At 39.9% G+C, this 16,689-nt stretch overlaps 1 protein-coding gene across 11 annotated transcripts in view; it reads left to right on the forward strand.

Moving 5' to 3' along the window:
- The window catches only part of NEDD4L (NEDD4 like E3 ubiquitin protein ligase), a 337,595-nt gene that overhangs the window by 230,523 nt on the left and 90,383 nt on the right, over positions 1-16,689 (forward strand). For all 11 annotated transcript variants that reach the window (XM_034774262.1, XM_034774264.1, XM_034774265.1 and 8 more), the window contains one exon: positions 10,479-10,529. In XM_034774262.1, the coding sequence (XP_034630153.1) occupies positions 10,479-10,529 (51 nt within the window). The remainder of the gene's footprint in view (positions 1-10,478; positions 10,530-16,689) is intronic.

Raw genomic sequence — 16,689 nt, forward strand, 5'->3', positions numbered from 1 at the left:
CGGGGAGGAGCAGAGCCGCCGCGGCCGGAGGCTCTGCTCCTCCCCTGACTCTTCGGCTCTGTTTAAGAGCCGAGCTGCCCGAGCGCTACCGGCTTCGGGCAGCCCCCATGCCTCCGGACCCTGCGCCGCCGGAGCCCGGGAGGGGAATTGCCCGGCCAGCACTTTCCCAGACATGTTCGGCTTTTTGGCAATTCCCCCCAGACGGGGGTTTGATTGCTGAAAAGCCAGACATGTCCGGGAAAAACCGGACGTATGGTAACCCTAGTTTTACTGCCGCCTTGTGCAGAATCATGGGCGCAGGGCCGGCAACCGGGACCAGTGGTGTGAGGGGAAGAGGGGGCAGCTGGGATCGGAGGGGCTGGCAGCTGGCACCCCGGGGGTGGGACAGCAGAGGAGTCCCGCAGCTGGAGTTTAAATGTTAAGGAATACCTTACCGATCAGACTGATATTTAACCGGTTAACATTTTACATCCCTAGCGAGTGGTGTGATCTGTCCCTTGCATCGCAATAGGTGATTTACTCTGCAACACCGTAAATGTCAACATAAACTATTTCATTTCTGATTATTTTTGTTGTCAGCTACTCTGTTTATCCCACAATCCCAAACTGTCTCCAGTCATCTCCCAGCCACCAAAATTGCTACTCCTCGCAACATTACTTCTCTGATGCAATGGAAACTGGAAATGTGGGAATAGCTTAGAATATATAAATAACCCAGGGGCTGTTGTACTGATTGCATTTTGTATTTTCAGAATTAATTGATTAAATACCTCAATCTTTAATGATGCTGCTACAGAATCCAGGGACCTTATTGCAGATTCAGTACTGCCTCCATTGGAATAAAAGGACCTTGTCCACTGCAAGCTATGAGTTAATACAGGGAATTAATTTTACAAAAGCTGTAAATTGTATAAAACTACTAACTTGAGGTTAATTTTCCATATTTGGGAAGTGTATTAGACTTTTGGCATATGTGGAAGGAACGGTGTAACAGGAAAGAAAGGTGTGTTTGAAATCTCTCTCAATATACTCCTATAGCTTCCATTTTCATTAATGGGAGTTGCACATGTGTATTGATGAGAGAATAGGCATTACATAATTTTACAGAACCATGCAACTCAATGTGCATATTCTGTTTTGAGTATTCCAGCTGATGTTATAGGTGATAATTGAGGAGGAAATTGACAATAGCCTACTTGGATCAAAATACCCACAAGAAGATAGAGTATTTGGGTCATACAGAAGCTAAGATGAGGGATGTGTGTTAATTCACCCAATTGAAATAGAAGTTACATGCTAATAGCGCTCTTCAAAAATGTGCTCTTCAAACTTAAAATGCCTGCAGTTTTGAGATAAGTAAGCTGCATTGCAAGAGGATCTTTGGAACCTAAGTTTAGGGTTTGCATCTTTAGTAGCAAAAGCATTGTATACTGAGAAATGCTGACAGTTTTAAGCCACAAAGCTGGAAGGATAAAACAAGAAACTCCAGGATACCGGGGGGAGGAGGGGAGAGTGGGATCTAGTATCCAGGTCAAAGTTTGAAGACATATTGGTGTGCTCTCTGAAATTACTCACCATACCAAAACATAAAAATAAAAGTGTTAACCCCACGCTAGCAGGTGAAACTCCACTGACCTTCCTGCCCTCTCACCCCCTTCATTCTTTTCTCAGTCAGGAAGCTTTGCCTTTCTGTGAAATTCTAAGGCTCTTAACTCAGAATGGAACTTAGTACTTGGATTTTCCTCTCCTTGGAAACTACAGTTGATAGCGTTTCTTCTTAATTTACAGTGGATACCATTTCTTAATTTACCACCTTGAAAACTCTAACATCACAAAAAGAAGAACAGGAGTACCTAACATCACAGCATGTTGAATGGCTGGTCTGGATGTTAAGGCACAACCTATGCACAGTAGTGTCTTCATGCAAACTACTTGGTCCAAAAAAACCCTCATTGGGGAGACTTGTTAATGATCAGAGGCCACTGAAAACCACAATGCTTGACAATGTGAGAAATCTTGAAGTCCTAGCAGTCAGCATCCTTTTCATGGATGATTTATTATGGTAGCACCTAAGACAGGGGTACGCAACCAAAGGCAGCATGCGAGCTGATTTTCTGTGGCACTCACACTACCCGGGTCCTGGCCACCGGACTGGGGGAATCTGCATTTTAATTTAATTTTAAATGAAGCTTCTTAAACATTTTAAAAACCTTATTTACGTTACATACAACAATAGTTTAGTTATTTATTATAGACTTATAGAAAGAGACCTTCTAAAAACATTAAAATGTATTATTGGCACGCGAAACCTTAAATTAGAGTGAATAAATGAAGACTCGGCACACCACTTCTGAAAGGTTGCTGACCCCTGACCTAAGAGCACTAATCCTGGACCAGGATCCCATTTTGCTATGCGCTGTACAAACACAACAAAAGCAGTCCCTGCCCAAAGAGTTTACAATCTAAGAGCTACCCAAAGTGCTAAATCTTAATAAACACACAGGAGAATACTGCTTATATGGGGGAGTTGTATGTTCAAAGTATTGCATACACATTCATCCACAGAACACCTCAGTCTGAGAGAGAAGTAAATAGTAATATTTCAATTTAGATATGGGGAAACTGAAGGACAAGGGGGAAATAATGTGCCTAAATTTGCACTGCGACTCAGTGATAGATATAGAATTCAGGACTTACTCATTCTCTTGACCACAATATCTCTTCTCGCCAACCTGACATTTCCCCATGTTTGTTGTATTTTCTTTTAACTAAAATGCAGATAACCAAAAGTAGTCATCAGTTCCAGAGAAAGAGAGCACTAGGCTTGGGGAAGAGCTAGATAAGGCGATCTGCAATTTATAGGAGCTACAATGTGGGCCTCTATCATCTGCTATACAGGCTGTTCAAGGAAATCTGACTTTTTCCCAAACAAGCATTTTCAGTTTTCCTGTAGATGGCCCTAATCCTGCAAAAGTATACAGAAGTATTTAAGTGAGTATCCCCACTGAAGTCAGTGGGAGTATCCATGTGCTTACCATTAAGTGCATCTGTATGTTTGCAGAACTGACGACAAAAGGTGTTAAATTCCCAAAAGCAAACTCTAGATAGAACCAATCTAAACATTTTAGTGTGATAGTGTATTCATTAATGACCTGACTCAAAGGCCATTGAATCAGTGGACTTTGATCAGGCTCTAAATGTGGAGAAAACGTTGTGATTGCCATTAATTTTCTATTTTTAATGAACCAACATGTTACTTCTATAAAACAAATTTAGATTTTTGGTTATAGAATTTCTATTATTTTGTGGTGTTTTCTGTTTTAATTGAAAAAGATAGTCCTTGCCCCAAAGAGATTACCATCTTCTCACTACACATTTGTCCAGCACTGAGCATAGGGCTATCCTGTCCCTAACTAGGGTCTAGAGAGGTTATTGTCATACAAACAAATAATATTCAAATATTTTGGAGGTAGAAATAAAATTCTTAAGGGTTGTTAAGTGAAATATTAATGCAGTACTAACTTAATAATGCTCTGCTATGATAAATATGTAAACTTGGCTTTAGAATGGCCATGTGCACTTCCTGGAATTCTGTGCATAGTGTGGTTATAAATGAGCACCAGGTTATTTGGGCAATCACGAGAGCTGGTATCTGGAGTGGGGGTTTTTTTGTCTGGGAGGCAACTGATTTTTGACAAATTTGTTAAACAGTTCACTAAAATGATGGGAAATTGTTCCATGTAATACATTAATGAATGGGAAGAATAAACCTAGCCTGCAGATTTGCCAATAAGAGAAGTGGACACAGACTTGCACTGTTTCACTGCTGTATATGTATCGGTTACCAAAGGTTCATTCCTTTGGAAATGTCAGTACCCAAGAATCTCTTCAGATCAAGCTGCAGGAATTCCTCATGCTTAGATAAGATACTAAAATGAATGACTGATAAATATAGTGTTATAAATATATTTTTTAAAATGGCTTTAAAACAAGCTCAATTCATTTTAAATGCAAATTAGCAAGGTTCATTTATTTATACACTTTAAAAATCCATCCATCTTAAAAACATAACACCACTTCCCATATCAGTAGTTTCTTCCACCAGTTCTCTGTACCTTGCTGAGTTTTTAATGAGCTGAAAGGATCATGTCTGGTCTCTGCTTCCTTGTTTGTGTAGCAATATCACAGCTATTACCACATCTGTAGGAAGAGCATTTGTTTAGTGCCAGCAGTATGTTTCTATGATAGATAAGATATGACAGATAGATTTAGATTTCAGACCATACATCTTGCCAGATGATTTCTGAGCTATCCATATTTTAGTCCTAAATTACTGGAGGCAGTATCCCTCTCAGATTATGGTCACATTGCTTGTGTAAATAATGGAAGAGGCAAAAAGGGACTCTCACCTGGAATGAAGGATATAGTAACAGAGTGCTCCCTTCCCTGGAACCCTATGGTCATCCCATTGGAGTTCCTTTGGGTCATTGTGTATGGATTTGAGGGAGAAAGATTGAAAGGGAGTAAATTAGAAGACTTTTTCCTGCTGAGCCTACAGATTTCCAATTAGATGTCAGTTTGAAGTAGCACAAACTTCCACGGTTCCCTTACGTGCCTCCTGCTACTGCATAGCTGCAGAAAGAAATTCAGAAGCAATACAATTCCTGGATGAGAGGGTCAGCCTTCTGTGCAGATATGTGGGTCTCTAGGACTGATTACTTGATCCCAGGGATCAGTTGGATTCACAGCCTTGCCTGCATCTCTACCTTTGTCCCTCCAACCTGAGCGCACAATCACTTGCCCAACTCTTCTGCCTTGTTTTTAGTTTTTTCTCCATAGGAGAGAATGATCTAGTCTTGAGCTAGTAAGTGAATAAATTGTCATATAAACAACAAAATTATAATAAAGAACAATTTACAAATCAGATTAATTGTAAATCCAACCTGCAGTATGTATGTGGATTCCACCTGTACGTGAGAAACATGGTACAGCTCAGAATATGTGCTCTGTAGGTATGTTCCAGGGGAATAAAGTGGAATCGGAACAACCCATGTGGTTGAATCCATTGAAGGGTGTGAAACCACTGTTGAAGGTACTGTGTCAGTAAGATGGCTAGTTAATAAGGAAGTAATTAGAATATTCAGTGTTTTAACGTTTTCTTCAGAATTGTTTTGCGAAGTGTATGGACAGTGGCTACCCCAATGTGTTAAAGTTGCTGTGCATGTTTTCACAGAGCAGTACACTACAGTTCATGTTCTGACTTTCATAGTAAATTATCGTTTGGCAATTATCATATTTTCTGTTCATTCATTTTCAGTGTTCATTTTATCACATTCAGAACCATTTTATAATCTCAGATACTGAACACATGCTATTTGAAATAACACAGCATTGGAGGCAGAAGAAAAAGGCTGAAGAGGTGCAGTGTCTGGCTATAGAGCACATGTTCTTCTTGACTGATTTTTATTTCCCTCTTGGGAGGCCTCCTATTATACACACCAGCAATAAGGAGTCAGTTCAGCACAAACCCAAGTAGAAAGGTGAGCCACCTCTTGGATTTGCACAGTGAATGTGTTAAATGCTGGGCTGGGAAGTGATAGTATTTGAGGAGAATTCATCTTATCACTGAGATTTAGACTGATTCACAAACAAGACTGTAGAACAGTTCCTGGGGCCATGTCAGCAGAATTGTAAAAGTCTCTAAGACTATTAATTGCTTCAATAGTTTAGAGCCATGATTTACAAGCAGTTTTTGAAATATATGCATGATTTAAACAAGTCCCATTCTATCCAATATGCAAATATAACTGGAAATGCTATTGCCATGCCTTATAAGAATGAAAAAATTAGTGTTGCTTTTCTCCTTTAACAATGTTTTTTTGGTGAGAGCTTGCTGCAATGCTAGTCTTTACCTAGATCTTAAGTGGGCAGTCTTGGAACATTCTCTTTTCATTCTCAAGGCCGACTCCTCTCATTTTCTCTAACATGGTTAACTTCTCGTGTGCCTCTCTCTCTCTCTCTCTCTCTCTCTCTCTCTCTGACACCTAAAATACTGTGGTCTTACCTAACATTTAGTTCATGGCAAGCTGAGACGTGACTCTAGCCTGCCATGCTCTGGCAGTCTGTGTGGAACCTGCTGACATGCCCTAACAGTTTGTTAATAAACTTTTAGCTGCCCTGCTTTGAAACAAGAATAGATAACGTCCACTAACAAACTGTTAGTGCACATCAGTGAGGTCACTTGTGGCCCACTAACATGTGGTAGATTCACACCTCAGCTTGCCATGAACTAAACGGCTACGTGGACAAACCCTGGTTTGACCACAATGCACATTCTATATTCTGAATGTTACCCAGTGGCCACACATTCTTTGATTTTTCATTTTGAAAGCATCATTGAGTATAGCAAAGATTAAACAGATAATGTGAACCTTTCTGTAAGACCCTGAAAAGGTTTCTTTTATCTTCTGGACTTCTTAGTAGTAGAGCATGTATGATTACAGTAATTATTGATGGGTTTATTTTTGCTGCTTTGAACTATCCAATTTGACCATCCATTCTCCACCTTTATTACTACACATCAAATGTAATCGCATTGTGGGTCAGTCTCTCTGTCTTTCTATTTGTTTGTTTTTGTGTGGTTTGTACTACTGTACTTCAAGATGAAGTCTGTGGTGTCTCAGGATTAAGAGACTTAAAGATATGAATGCAGCATTTTGGGAACTGGGAGGGAGTGGGGGATGTTCTGTGTGTGATTTTAGTAAGGCAGATGATATAATAGACAATAACTGAGGAGGTAAATTGAAAGCATTTTACCAACTTAAAAATAACCACAAGAGATGTCAATACTTAGAGAGTGAGGTTATATTTGTTGATTCAGAGTAGAGTCATAATAAGCATCACTTTCACTTGGGTTGATAGCCTTTTTTTAAAAGATGTTTTCATTTTGTTCTGTATGGTACACCTAGAAGGTGAATGCTGGCCTTCTAATTAAGGCATAGAACTTGGAGTGGGTAATCTCTTTTCTATCCCTGACACTCCTTACAAGAAATTCAACCTGCCTCCGTTTCCCTTGGTAAAAATAGGTTTAATACTTATTTACTCCTGAGTGTTAAGAGTCTCAGTTCATTAATATTTGGTATTCTTTTGATGGACTGCACAACAGAAATGCTTTCAGCTAGGTTAATGTGATTTTGTCTGCTACGTGATGCATACATTGCAGTAGTGCAACTTCAAAGAACTATTTGAGCTTGCTCTGTTAAATAGAACAGGCTCTAAAGTGAATATTTCTAACAATTGCATTGAAGTATTTGAAGATCAATTTAATTTATATTAAGTTTCTCTAAAACTGTAAATTAATAGTTTAATATGAGTGAAAATTTTATTCTGTTCACATCACAGTGGAAAAAATATTTAGCAGTGCTTCACATCTGTGGAGCACAAAACGACTTACAAAAGCAGTGGGAGACAGTGGGAATCAGCTGCAGAAATGCTAATAATTTGTCCAAAGTTACACAAGTCAGTAGGAGAGCTAGAAATAGAATCCAAGTCTCCTGATTTAGTTGTCCTGTGTCCTACCCACTGAACCATACTATCTTGCCACTGAAGTACACTGCCTTTTAATATATATTAGGGTTATCCTAGCTTGTTAAAATTACACATTCACTCAGATAGTCTGTTTATATGACTTCATTGGTTTTGACAGCACTGTCATGGTTTGAAACCTTGCTCTGTTAAATCAGGACACCCAATAGTTACTTGTAGAGCACCTGTTTAGGCCAGTTGGCTTTATCCAGTTCTTGTTTTATACTTGACAAACTATTGACATTCTAACTAACTTGATTTTTCCAGTTTATTTTTATAAACCTCTTTACTTTCACTATGCAAGTGTTGTCCTTGATGTGCACAATGGAAACAGAAATAGGAAGCTTTATGGTTTTAATTTTAGCTCAGAGCTGTTCTGTCGTCATCTTTGTTGGAAATTACATGTGGAACAGGAATATTTAAATTCTGTGCAGTAAGCTTGTAGGTTCATTACTACATGTAAGATGCCAAAAAAAAGACATGGATAACTTCGTTATGGGCTTTTTTAAAAGTACAGCAATTGGGGTAGTAACAGGTTTCAAAAATCTGAATTTAGAAATGCCATTTTGTGAACAGTACAGTAATAAAGCTAAATGCATATATTCCGGAGAATGAGCTGGCTCTGCGGAATGGTAAAAGGACACTAAAATCTCTCTCATCCAGGTCGTCAATTCAGTTTTCATCTATCAAAGAAGTGAGAGTACCACGGTTGTTTAGCTTATTTCGTAACCTAATTCTCCATGCTATCCAGTCAGTCATGAAATACTTTATTTGGTGCTGACACACTATATTTTTAATGTGAAGATATATTTTGTTCTTTACTTTCTCTGTTCTGACTGCACAATAGCTCTCTAATATTAGAATCATGAAAACATGATATTGGGCAAATGGGAGGATTGGAGCATGCACTAACTGCCTTAAAATAAAAAAAAGGGGGGGGCAGGAAATTCAGCATTGTTTTTCTTATGCTTATTGTAATGTTGCTTTTTTGAGATCAGTTGTCCTTGTTTTGCATTTTTAATAGTAGTATAACACTAAAATGAATTGCATTCATATTGCAGGGCACTACCACTGACATTATAATTATTATGAATGCAAGTTGATGGGACAACTTCTGCTGGAAAACATCTTCCCCTCTATTGGTGCTATAAGAAGCATAGGTGCTTAGTACTTGTTAAACTATCAGTTGCAACTGTCCCCCAGTAAAGGAATCCAAACAGCTCCACTGACAATGTAGCAAAGTTTCTGTCCTGGAAGGAGATGGTTGCTGTTGAATCATAGCATTTTATTTATTGTATGTCATCATTATGCCAATGAAAACATTGAGATGCTTGGTTTTTCAGCTATCGTTGTACTAAATGTTTTACAGCACAATTAGAACGATGTGATCCCCGCCCCCAAAGAGTTTACAATTTTATTTTAGATGTAACCTATCAATCAAGGCAGTCGAGTGAAAGGTTGACAATGGTTTTAAGACATTTATATTTTTGAAGACTCAACGTATTGTTTTGTTTTTGTTTGTAATAGTGGAGAGGCATGTGAATAAAGAATTCAGCACTTCAAACACTGGGGTGAAAAGTATTCTTTCAAACATTCCATACAAAGACTATAAAAATATAGAGTACCTTGTTCCATTGTTCACTCAATACATCAGCTGTATAGACTTGCAAGATTCTTGTTGGAACTGCAAGGGATCCACAATAAATCATTCAATCCAAGTAGAGAGGAAATCTGCCCTGAAAGAGGGCTCAACCAGAATATAAATCCAGAACCCCTTTTATTCTGTGTGTGTTGTATTCGATAATAAGACCATGTCTCTGTCTAGAGATCAGGATGATCTGAAAAGTAAATTCAAAGCCTGAGGCTGCAAGCACCATAAATAAAATGATTCCACAGGGCTTCGGTCTCTGTTGTAGAGCGGTGCTGTTTTCACAAGAACCACTAATTGCAGCGTAGTTATCATAGTAAGGGCAGACTTTACTTCTTTACCACATCTGTTTAGAAACTAATGTAGTTAAAGCAGTACAAGCCCTTTGTCTTTTTATGTGCAACAGAAATAAACTGTGCTGATATTAATACCTTTATACTGGCGATGCTGCATCCATGTGCTTTAACTATATCTGTTTCTAAACTGATGTAGTTAGAGGTACAAAAACTGCATGTAGATCAGCTGTAACATGCAATGTGGGTCATCAGAAGGGGGATTGAAAGCTTAATCAAAAGGCTCCAGGTATGATGAATCACTGCATCTCGTAAGGTAAATACTTCACAGTCGTTGAGAACACCCTGATACTTGTTCTTAAAAATATATATACAATGATATTTTAATTTTCTTTTGGTAGAACATTAATAAGCAAGCTCTTAATATGGGAGTCAATTGTTGTTTGTTGGAGAGGAGCAGCACTCTATATATGTGGCTCTTTAGTGTAAAAGAAGAGGCTATGAAATTTTGAAGTAAACATGACTGGGTAGTAACTTAATTTTCGCTTTTAAATGCCCATGCAGTCTACAATATGCACAATGCCAGGAGTCCCAGTGAAATACATGGGAATATACGTGTGAGAGTTTTTGATATGTTGCATTGACAGCAGCTTATTAGAGGAAACATTAGCTAAAACTTGTTAGTAGTGCAGGTGCATACAGTGGCCTAGGAGAACCTTTTGGAGGGACATAGTAGAAATATAATAAATATTTTGCTGAAGTCCAGGAACCATGCCTGCCAAGTAGGGATGGTTATCATGTGTGGGGGTAGAGTCTAGGCTTAGTAAAATATTAGTACAGAGTTGTCTCTGGCTCCACTGTGACTTGACTTCAGTTTGCCATTTCCCCCCTTCCTGTTGGTTTAAAAATGAACTAATAAACAAACATTTTTTTCCTTTCTGTTTTATTAACAGACTAGAGACGACTTCCTGGGTCAAGTGGACGTGCCACTTAATCATCTACCGGTAAGAGATGTTTATATGCTCATACGTAATGGAGCTCAAATTGAATAAGGGCCAACAATGTGGTGCTGTTGTGAAAAAGGCTAATATTATTCTGGGGTGTACTCACAGGAGTGTTGTGTGTGAGACATGCGCGGTAATTATTCTGTTCTACTTGGCATTGGTGAGGCCTCACGTGGAGTACTGTTTTGGATGCCACTTTTTAAGAAAGTTTTGAACAAATTGGAGTCCAGAGGAGAGCCAGGCTTAGAAAACCTGATCTATAAGGAAAGGTTAAATATACTGGGCATGTTTAGTCTTGAGAAAAGAAGACTGGGGTGGAGGGAGCTGATAAATCTTCAAATATGTTAAGGGCTGTTGTGATCAATTGTTCTCTATGTCCACTGAAGGTAGGACAAGAAGCAGTGGGCTTAATCTGCAGCCAGGGAAATTTAAGTTAGATATTAGGAAAAAGCTTTCCAAGTATAAACCTGGGAGGATGGACTAGATCAGGGGTCGGCAACTTTTCAGAAATGGTGTGCCGAGTCTTCATTTATTCACGCTAACGTAAGGTTTCACATGCCAATAATACATTTAACGTTTTTAAAAGGTCTCTTTCTATAAGTCTATAATATATAACTTAACTATTGTTGTATGTAAAGTAAATAAGATTTTTAAAATGTTTAAGAAGCTTCATTTAAAATTAAATTAAAATGCAGAGTCTCCCGGAACGGTGGCCAGGACCCAGGCAGTGTGAGTGCCACTGAAAATCAGCTCGCTTGCCGCTGGACTAGATAAACTTTTGATGTCTCTTCCAGCGCTAAATTTCTATGATTCTGTACTCTGCCTTGTCAGTGCCTTGTGTGAGAAACTTTTACATAAATGTTATACAGACTTTTCTCTCCACCGAAGGTGTAATCCCATCTCTTTACAACCACCATTGCTACAGCAGTAACATTAGTAGCTATCAGGAGAGTGTGAGGCACCACAAACTATGGAAAACTCAGTGGCTCCACAAGTCACAGCAGCTTGGAGACGTTTTCCTCCTTGGGAGTGTTGGGCCTGGAGACAGGGCAGCTAGAGACTCTGAAGGCTGTCATCCATTTCTGTTGCTTCTTCCTTAGATCTACCTAGACTATTCTGCGTCAAATGGTGACTGAAATGCTAGCTCACAGTTTGGTCATTTCTCAATTAACTACTGTAATGTTCTTATAATCGTCTTCTGGCCTCTTTTCACACTGCTGCCTCCACTGTTTGGAACAATTTTCTTTCCTAGTCTCCTCCAAACCTTTCCTTAAAAATCACTATTTTTACTTTGCTTTCTGTTGCTGACCTAACCCAACTCCACCACTCCTAGGCTTGTGTTTAATCCTATAAATGTGTGCGTTGTCTGTCTAAGATCATACACCATTTGGGGCCTGGAAAATGCCTAGCATGTTTTGAGCACTACTTCAGTCCTAGTAAGAGCAGTAGCCATAGGCTGCGGTATGAGAACAGGGCTGTGTTAAGGGGGGGTTAAAATGGTTCCAGTGCAACCATATAAAGGGATCCCTTTTTTTTTTTTTTTTAAACTTCACTCTTTTCTTCCATTGTGGGGCTCCAGGCTTCTCCATTTCATGTCCCAAATTCAGGGGCTGCATTTAACGCTTCATTGATATCTACACCAAAATAAGGGAGGGCCTTTCTGGAGATGAGGTTGCAGTGAGATGCAGTGGCATTGGGGCAGCGGAATTTGGGCGCACTGTGAAATTCAGTAGGATTGGGATTCTCTCAGATATGTGAAGGTCTGTCTGCAGATAGGGAGCTGGGGGTGCAGTGAAATTCACTGAGTTTGGGAGCTTTGAGGATTTGGGGGGGGGGGGGGGGGGGGGGGCGGGGGCGGGGGGGGCGGGGGGATTTGAGGGGGTGTGGAGTCTCTCTGGGGGGGGGGGTACAGTGACAGGGGGAAGTTGAGGAAGGGGCTCTCAATCCTTGGAGTCTGTAATGGGGCTTTTTCTGCCCTCCCATTCCTGCTCCTCCCTGCCCAACCCCGTTCCCTCTCTTCTGGCCTCAGCTCAGAGCCTGTCCCTAGAAGATGCTGGGTGGCCAGTGTGGGAGGATGCATGCCCCCTCCGGCATCTCCTGGCCCCTCCCCAAGTTCTAGGCTGCACCATCCCTGCCCAGAGCTGCTAACTCTGCTCCGCTTCCCCGTGGATGCAGGCATTTCCCACTCCCTGTTTGCTGATGGGTGGGCCAATGAGTGGGCAGTATCTATCCATGGCAGGGTGGAGTGGAGTCAGGGTAGCTGTATGAGGCAGCAGCTCTGGAGGAAGCTCTGTGTAGGCCTCAGTGACCCTTCTCGAGGTTCAGAAAATGTTGGGCGGTCTTCTACCCCCATCCCCAGTTCAAGCACAGGTTATAGCTCCAAGTTTCACAGAGATATTAGCTAGATCTTTCACCAGCTACCATAGTCAGTCCAAACCTAGCAATTAATTTGTGAAGAGCTTGATGGGTGAATTGTTATGGTCAACTGTGATTTCTGACATGAATAGCTGCAAACACAAGAGTGGTGCTCACATGCTGCAGCAGGCCCGTGAAAAAGATCAGAAAAGTTTGAGTCTACAACGTTGCGTGAAATGTGCAACGTTCAACCATGTTCCAGATGAAAAATCTGCAGAAGATTCTGCTGCTTTCATTTCTGAGCCTTCCTTAGCTAGTGAGGATGTTGATTTGGGTTTATCATGTTTGTTGAGTGCCAGAGTATCTGATTCTAGACTCACAAAGCTACCCGCTAGTTGCTAGTGCAACTTATGGATGTGGACAATGAATGTGGTTTGATTATTGAAAGCATGGGGCAGAATTTTCACTTTGACAAGACAGATCCAGGTATTTGGCTCCAAGTGATGGATTCTGTTAGCCTGTTTTTGGTAGACAACTGTCTCATTGTTAATTTAGATCAAGACTTTTTGCCTAATGAATGCAAAAGAAAGCAAGTATTAAAATCGTGGTTCTTTATCAAATGCCTAATGGGAAATTACACCAGTGATCTTGGTTCATGTACAGTTAGTCTTGCCACTTCGTTCTATTTTGCTTCTTTGCTTTTCCAGCCAAATGCATCATCTTCCTTTTATAAAACTGCATTCACAAACTTTTTCCACTTTAATGTACAAATTTGCCAACACAAATGTTCAAAGGAATGCATGGAGGCAATCACTCGCTGGATGGAATTTGCAGAACAATTGTAAAAGGTTCTCACAATTGAAAAGGGTATACAGACCTGCTATCAAGTGCAGAAGAACATGTTGTGCCATCATCTTTTGCTGTACTTAGGATTGAGAGATGAGAAATTAAACAGTCCTCATAGTGCCAACTTTTGGAGTTTACTTGAAATGCTTGCAAAGTATGATAGTATGTTGCGAGATCATGTGGACGCTACTAAAACCAATACTGCAAAGGTGAGGTACTTATCACACTAAATTCAAAATAAATGTATAGGTAGGATCGCACGGAAGATACGGTAGACTATTTTTGATGAGTTTAGGATAGCTAAATACTTCTCTGTTATGTTTGTTTGCACTCCAAATCTCTTCTGAATGAAACAAATATATCAGGTGTTAAGGTATGTTGAGGTTCTGAAAACAGAATGAAGGTTGTTGAGAGCTTTGTAGATACTCTTCCCTGTTCTGGTGTGGATATTAGAGAAGCTGCGGGGGGGAAGGGTTTAGTTATGGCTGATTGCAAGGGCCACAGCTGTGACACAGAGCTAATGTGGCTGCAGCATACAACAGTGTTGAAAATCAAATTCAGCAGATAAATCAACATGTCTTTTGTCCCATGTGCTGCCCATTCACTGAAACTATGGGGGAAGCTGCTTCAATGATTGTTCCTCAAGTTGGAATTGTTCAGAGATCGTATACCTTGTTTTCCGCTTCTACTAGTCATTGAGATATGTTGAAAAAGCATATTAGCATGAAAAATAACAAGATGGTCAGCAAAGGCAGAGGGAATCCAACCACTAAAAAATCAAGTTGAGGGTGTTTTTGATGCTTTTAGACACGATCATGGCTTCACACAATCTTACACTAGAATTTAAGTTGGAAGCTGATAGTTTGCAAACCAGAGCTTTCAATTGTTGTTTTGGAAGAGATACAATATACTATCTCATCAAAAATTAACATTATGAGCAACAAATTTGAGTCTGGATCTTGACATTCAAATGGCTTGCAGTTTACTTGGTGGCCTTCAAGATGCTTTGTCAGAATTATGGGCTTTTGGGTTCATCGCATCTAAGAAAGCTCCTGCTTCGCAGACTGAAATGTTAGGCATATCCATGCAGCCCAAAGAGAAATAACGTCAAAAGAGAAAAATAATGCCAGGTGAACTTGCAAAGGACAAAAGATCATCAGATCCTGAAAAAGTTTTCAAAACCCATCTTAGACACAATATTAACACAGACTAGTATGCATATGTATGATGAAGTCAGAGAAAGGTTTGCTTCAAGTCTCAGCAGCGAAAACCTATAGAGGCACGCTTGAAATGTAGCAAGCATCTACCCAGAGGATTTAAAGTCTGAGAGTTTTGAAAACAAGATTGAGCTCTTTGCCAGTTTTTGCAAATTAATTTTTAAGGATGACTTAGAAACAAAGGTACCCATTGATCTCCTCAGCTACATACATGAAAGGTCTTTAGATGTGAGTTTCCCTAACATGGAAACAGCACTGCATATATTTTGCTGTCTTCCTGTAACCATGGCTGCTAATGAAAGCAAACTAAAATTAATCAAGTCCTATCTAAGAATGTCCATGAGACAGGAAAGGTTAAGCAATCTGGCAGATCTATGGAGAACTAGGAAGCAAGGCAGATAAACGGGGATGAGCTAATAAATTAGATTGCTTCAGAGAAGGGTAGGAAGGTCCCTTTGTAAAAGTACTTAGTGCTGTGTGTGTCTTTTTGCTATTGGTGGTGAGTCTTCAAATCAGACCTGGAACACCCGGGTTACAGCACTGCATGAGAAGCTGCTGAACAGTAGCTGGGGGCTTCTTAAAAAGCCTCCATTCATCTAGCTGGGGTTCTTTTGGGGTGACAGGTCCTTTGTGACTATTTTCCGTTACAGAAGAACTCCCCAGAAGCTAATAGTGAGTCTTCTACAGACATTACGTGCAGAAAGGAGTAAATAAGGCAATCAGGTTAATGAAAATTCTACTTTAAAAATGTAATTATTTTAATGATTGACCTTTGACTGTAGCAAATGTGACTAAAATAAATTTTTACTGTTTTGAATTATTGAAGGGAATTCCTATCCAAATAACACTGAAGTAATAATGCAAATTTAGTAATGATATTCAGTATCATTTAGTATGCAATATTACTGTTGTATGAGTCAACAATGTAATACTGTTGCAAAAAAAGTGAACGTAATTCTGAAATGTATTAGTGTTGTGAGCAAGACACAATAAGTTATTCTTCCACTCTACTCAGCACTGACAAGGCCTCAGCTAGAATATTGTGTCCAGTTCTGAGTATCCCACTTTGGGAAAGATGTGGACAAGTTGGAGAAAGTCAAGAGGAGAGAAGCAAAAATGATTAAAGGTCTAGAAAACATGAACTATGAGGAAAGATGGAAACAATTGGGTTTGCACAGTCTGGAGAAGAGAAGACTGAGTGGGAGCATGATAACTGTCCTCAAGTATGGAAAAGTTTGTTGTAAAGAGGAGGGTGATAAATTGTTCTCCTTAACCCCTGAGGATAGGACAAGAAGCAATTGGCTTAAATTGCAGCAAGGGAGATTTAGGTTAGACATTAGGAGAAACTTCCTAACTGTAACGGTAGTTAAGCACTGGAACAAATTAATTACCTAGGGAGGCTGTAGAATTTCCATCCTTGGAGGTTTTTATAAGAGTATGTTAGACAAACACCTGTCAGCATAATTCAGGATGGTCTAGATAATACTTCGTCCTGCCTCAGTGCAGGGGACTGGACCAGATGACATATTGAGGTCCCTTGTAGTCCTACATTTCTATGATGCAATGATTCTATTTTAGAAATTGTGAATAATACGAACTGTATGCTAGTTGTGCAATCTAAAACATTCTCAACCCTAACACACTCTCTCTCTCTCTCTCTCTCTCTCACACACACACACACACACACACACACACACACACACACACACACACACACGTGTGGGATGGAAGTCTTCCTTCTC

This window comes from Trachemys scripta, chromosome 6 (assembly GCF_013100865.1).
Source record: "Trachemys scripta elegans isolate TJP31775 chromosome 6, CAS_Tse_1.0, whole genome shotgun sequence".
NCBI classification, from domain to species: Eukaryota; Metazoa; Chordata; order Testudines; family Emydidae; genus Trachemys; species Trachemys scripta.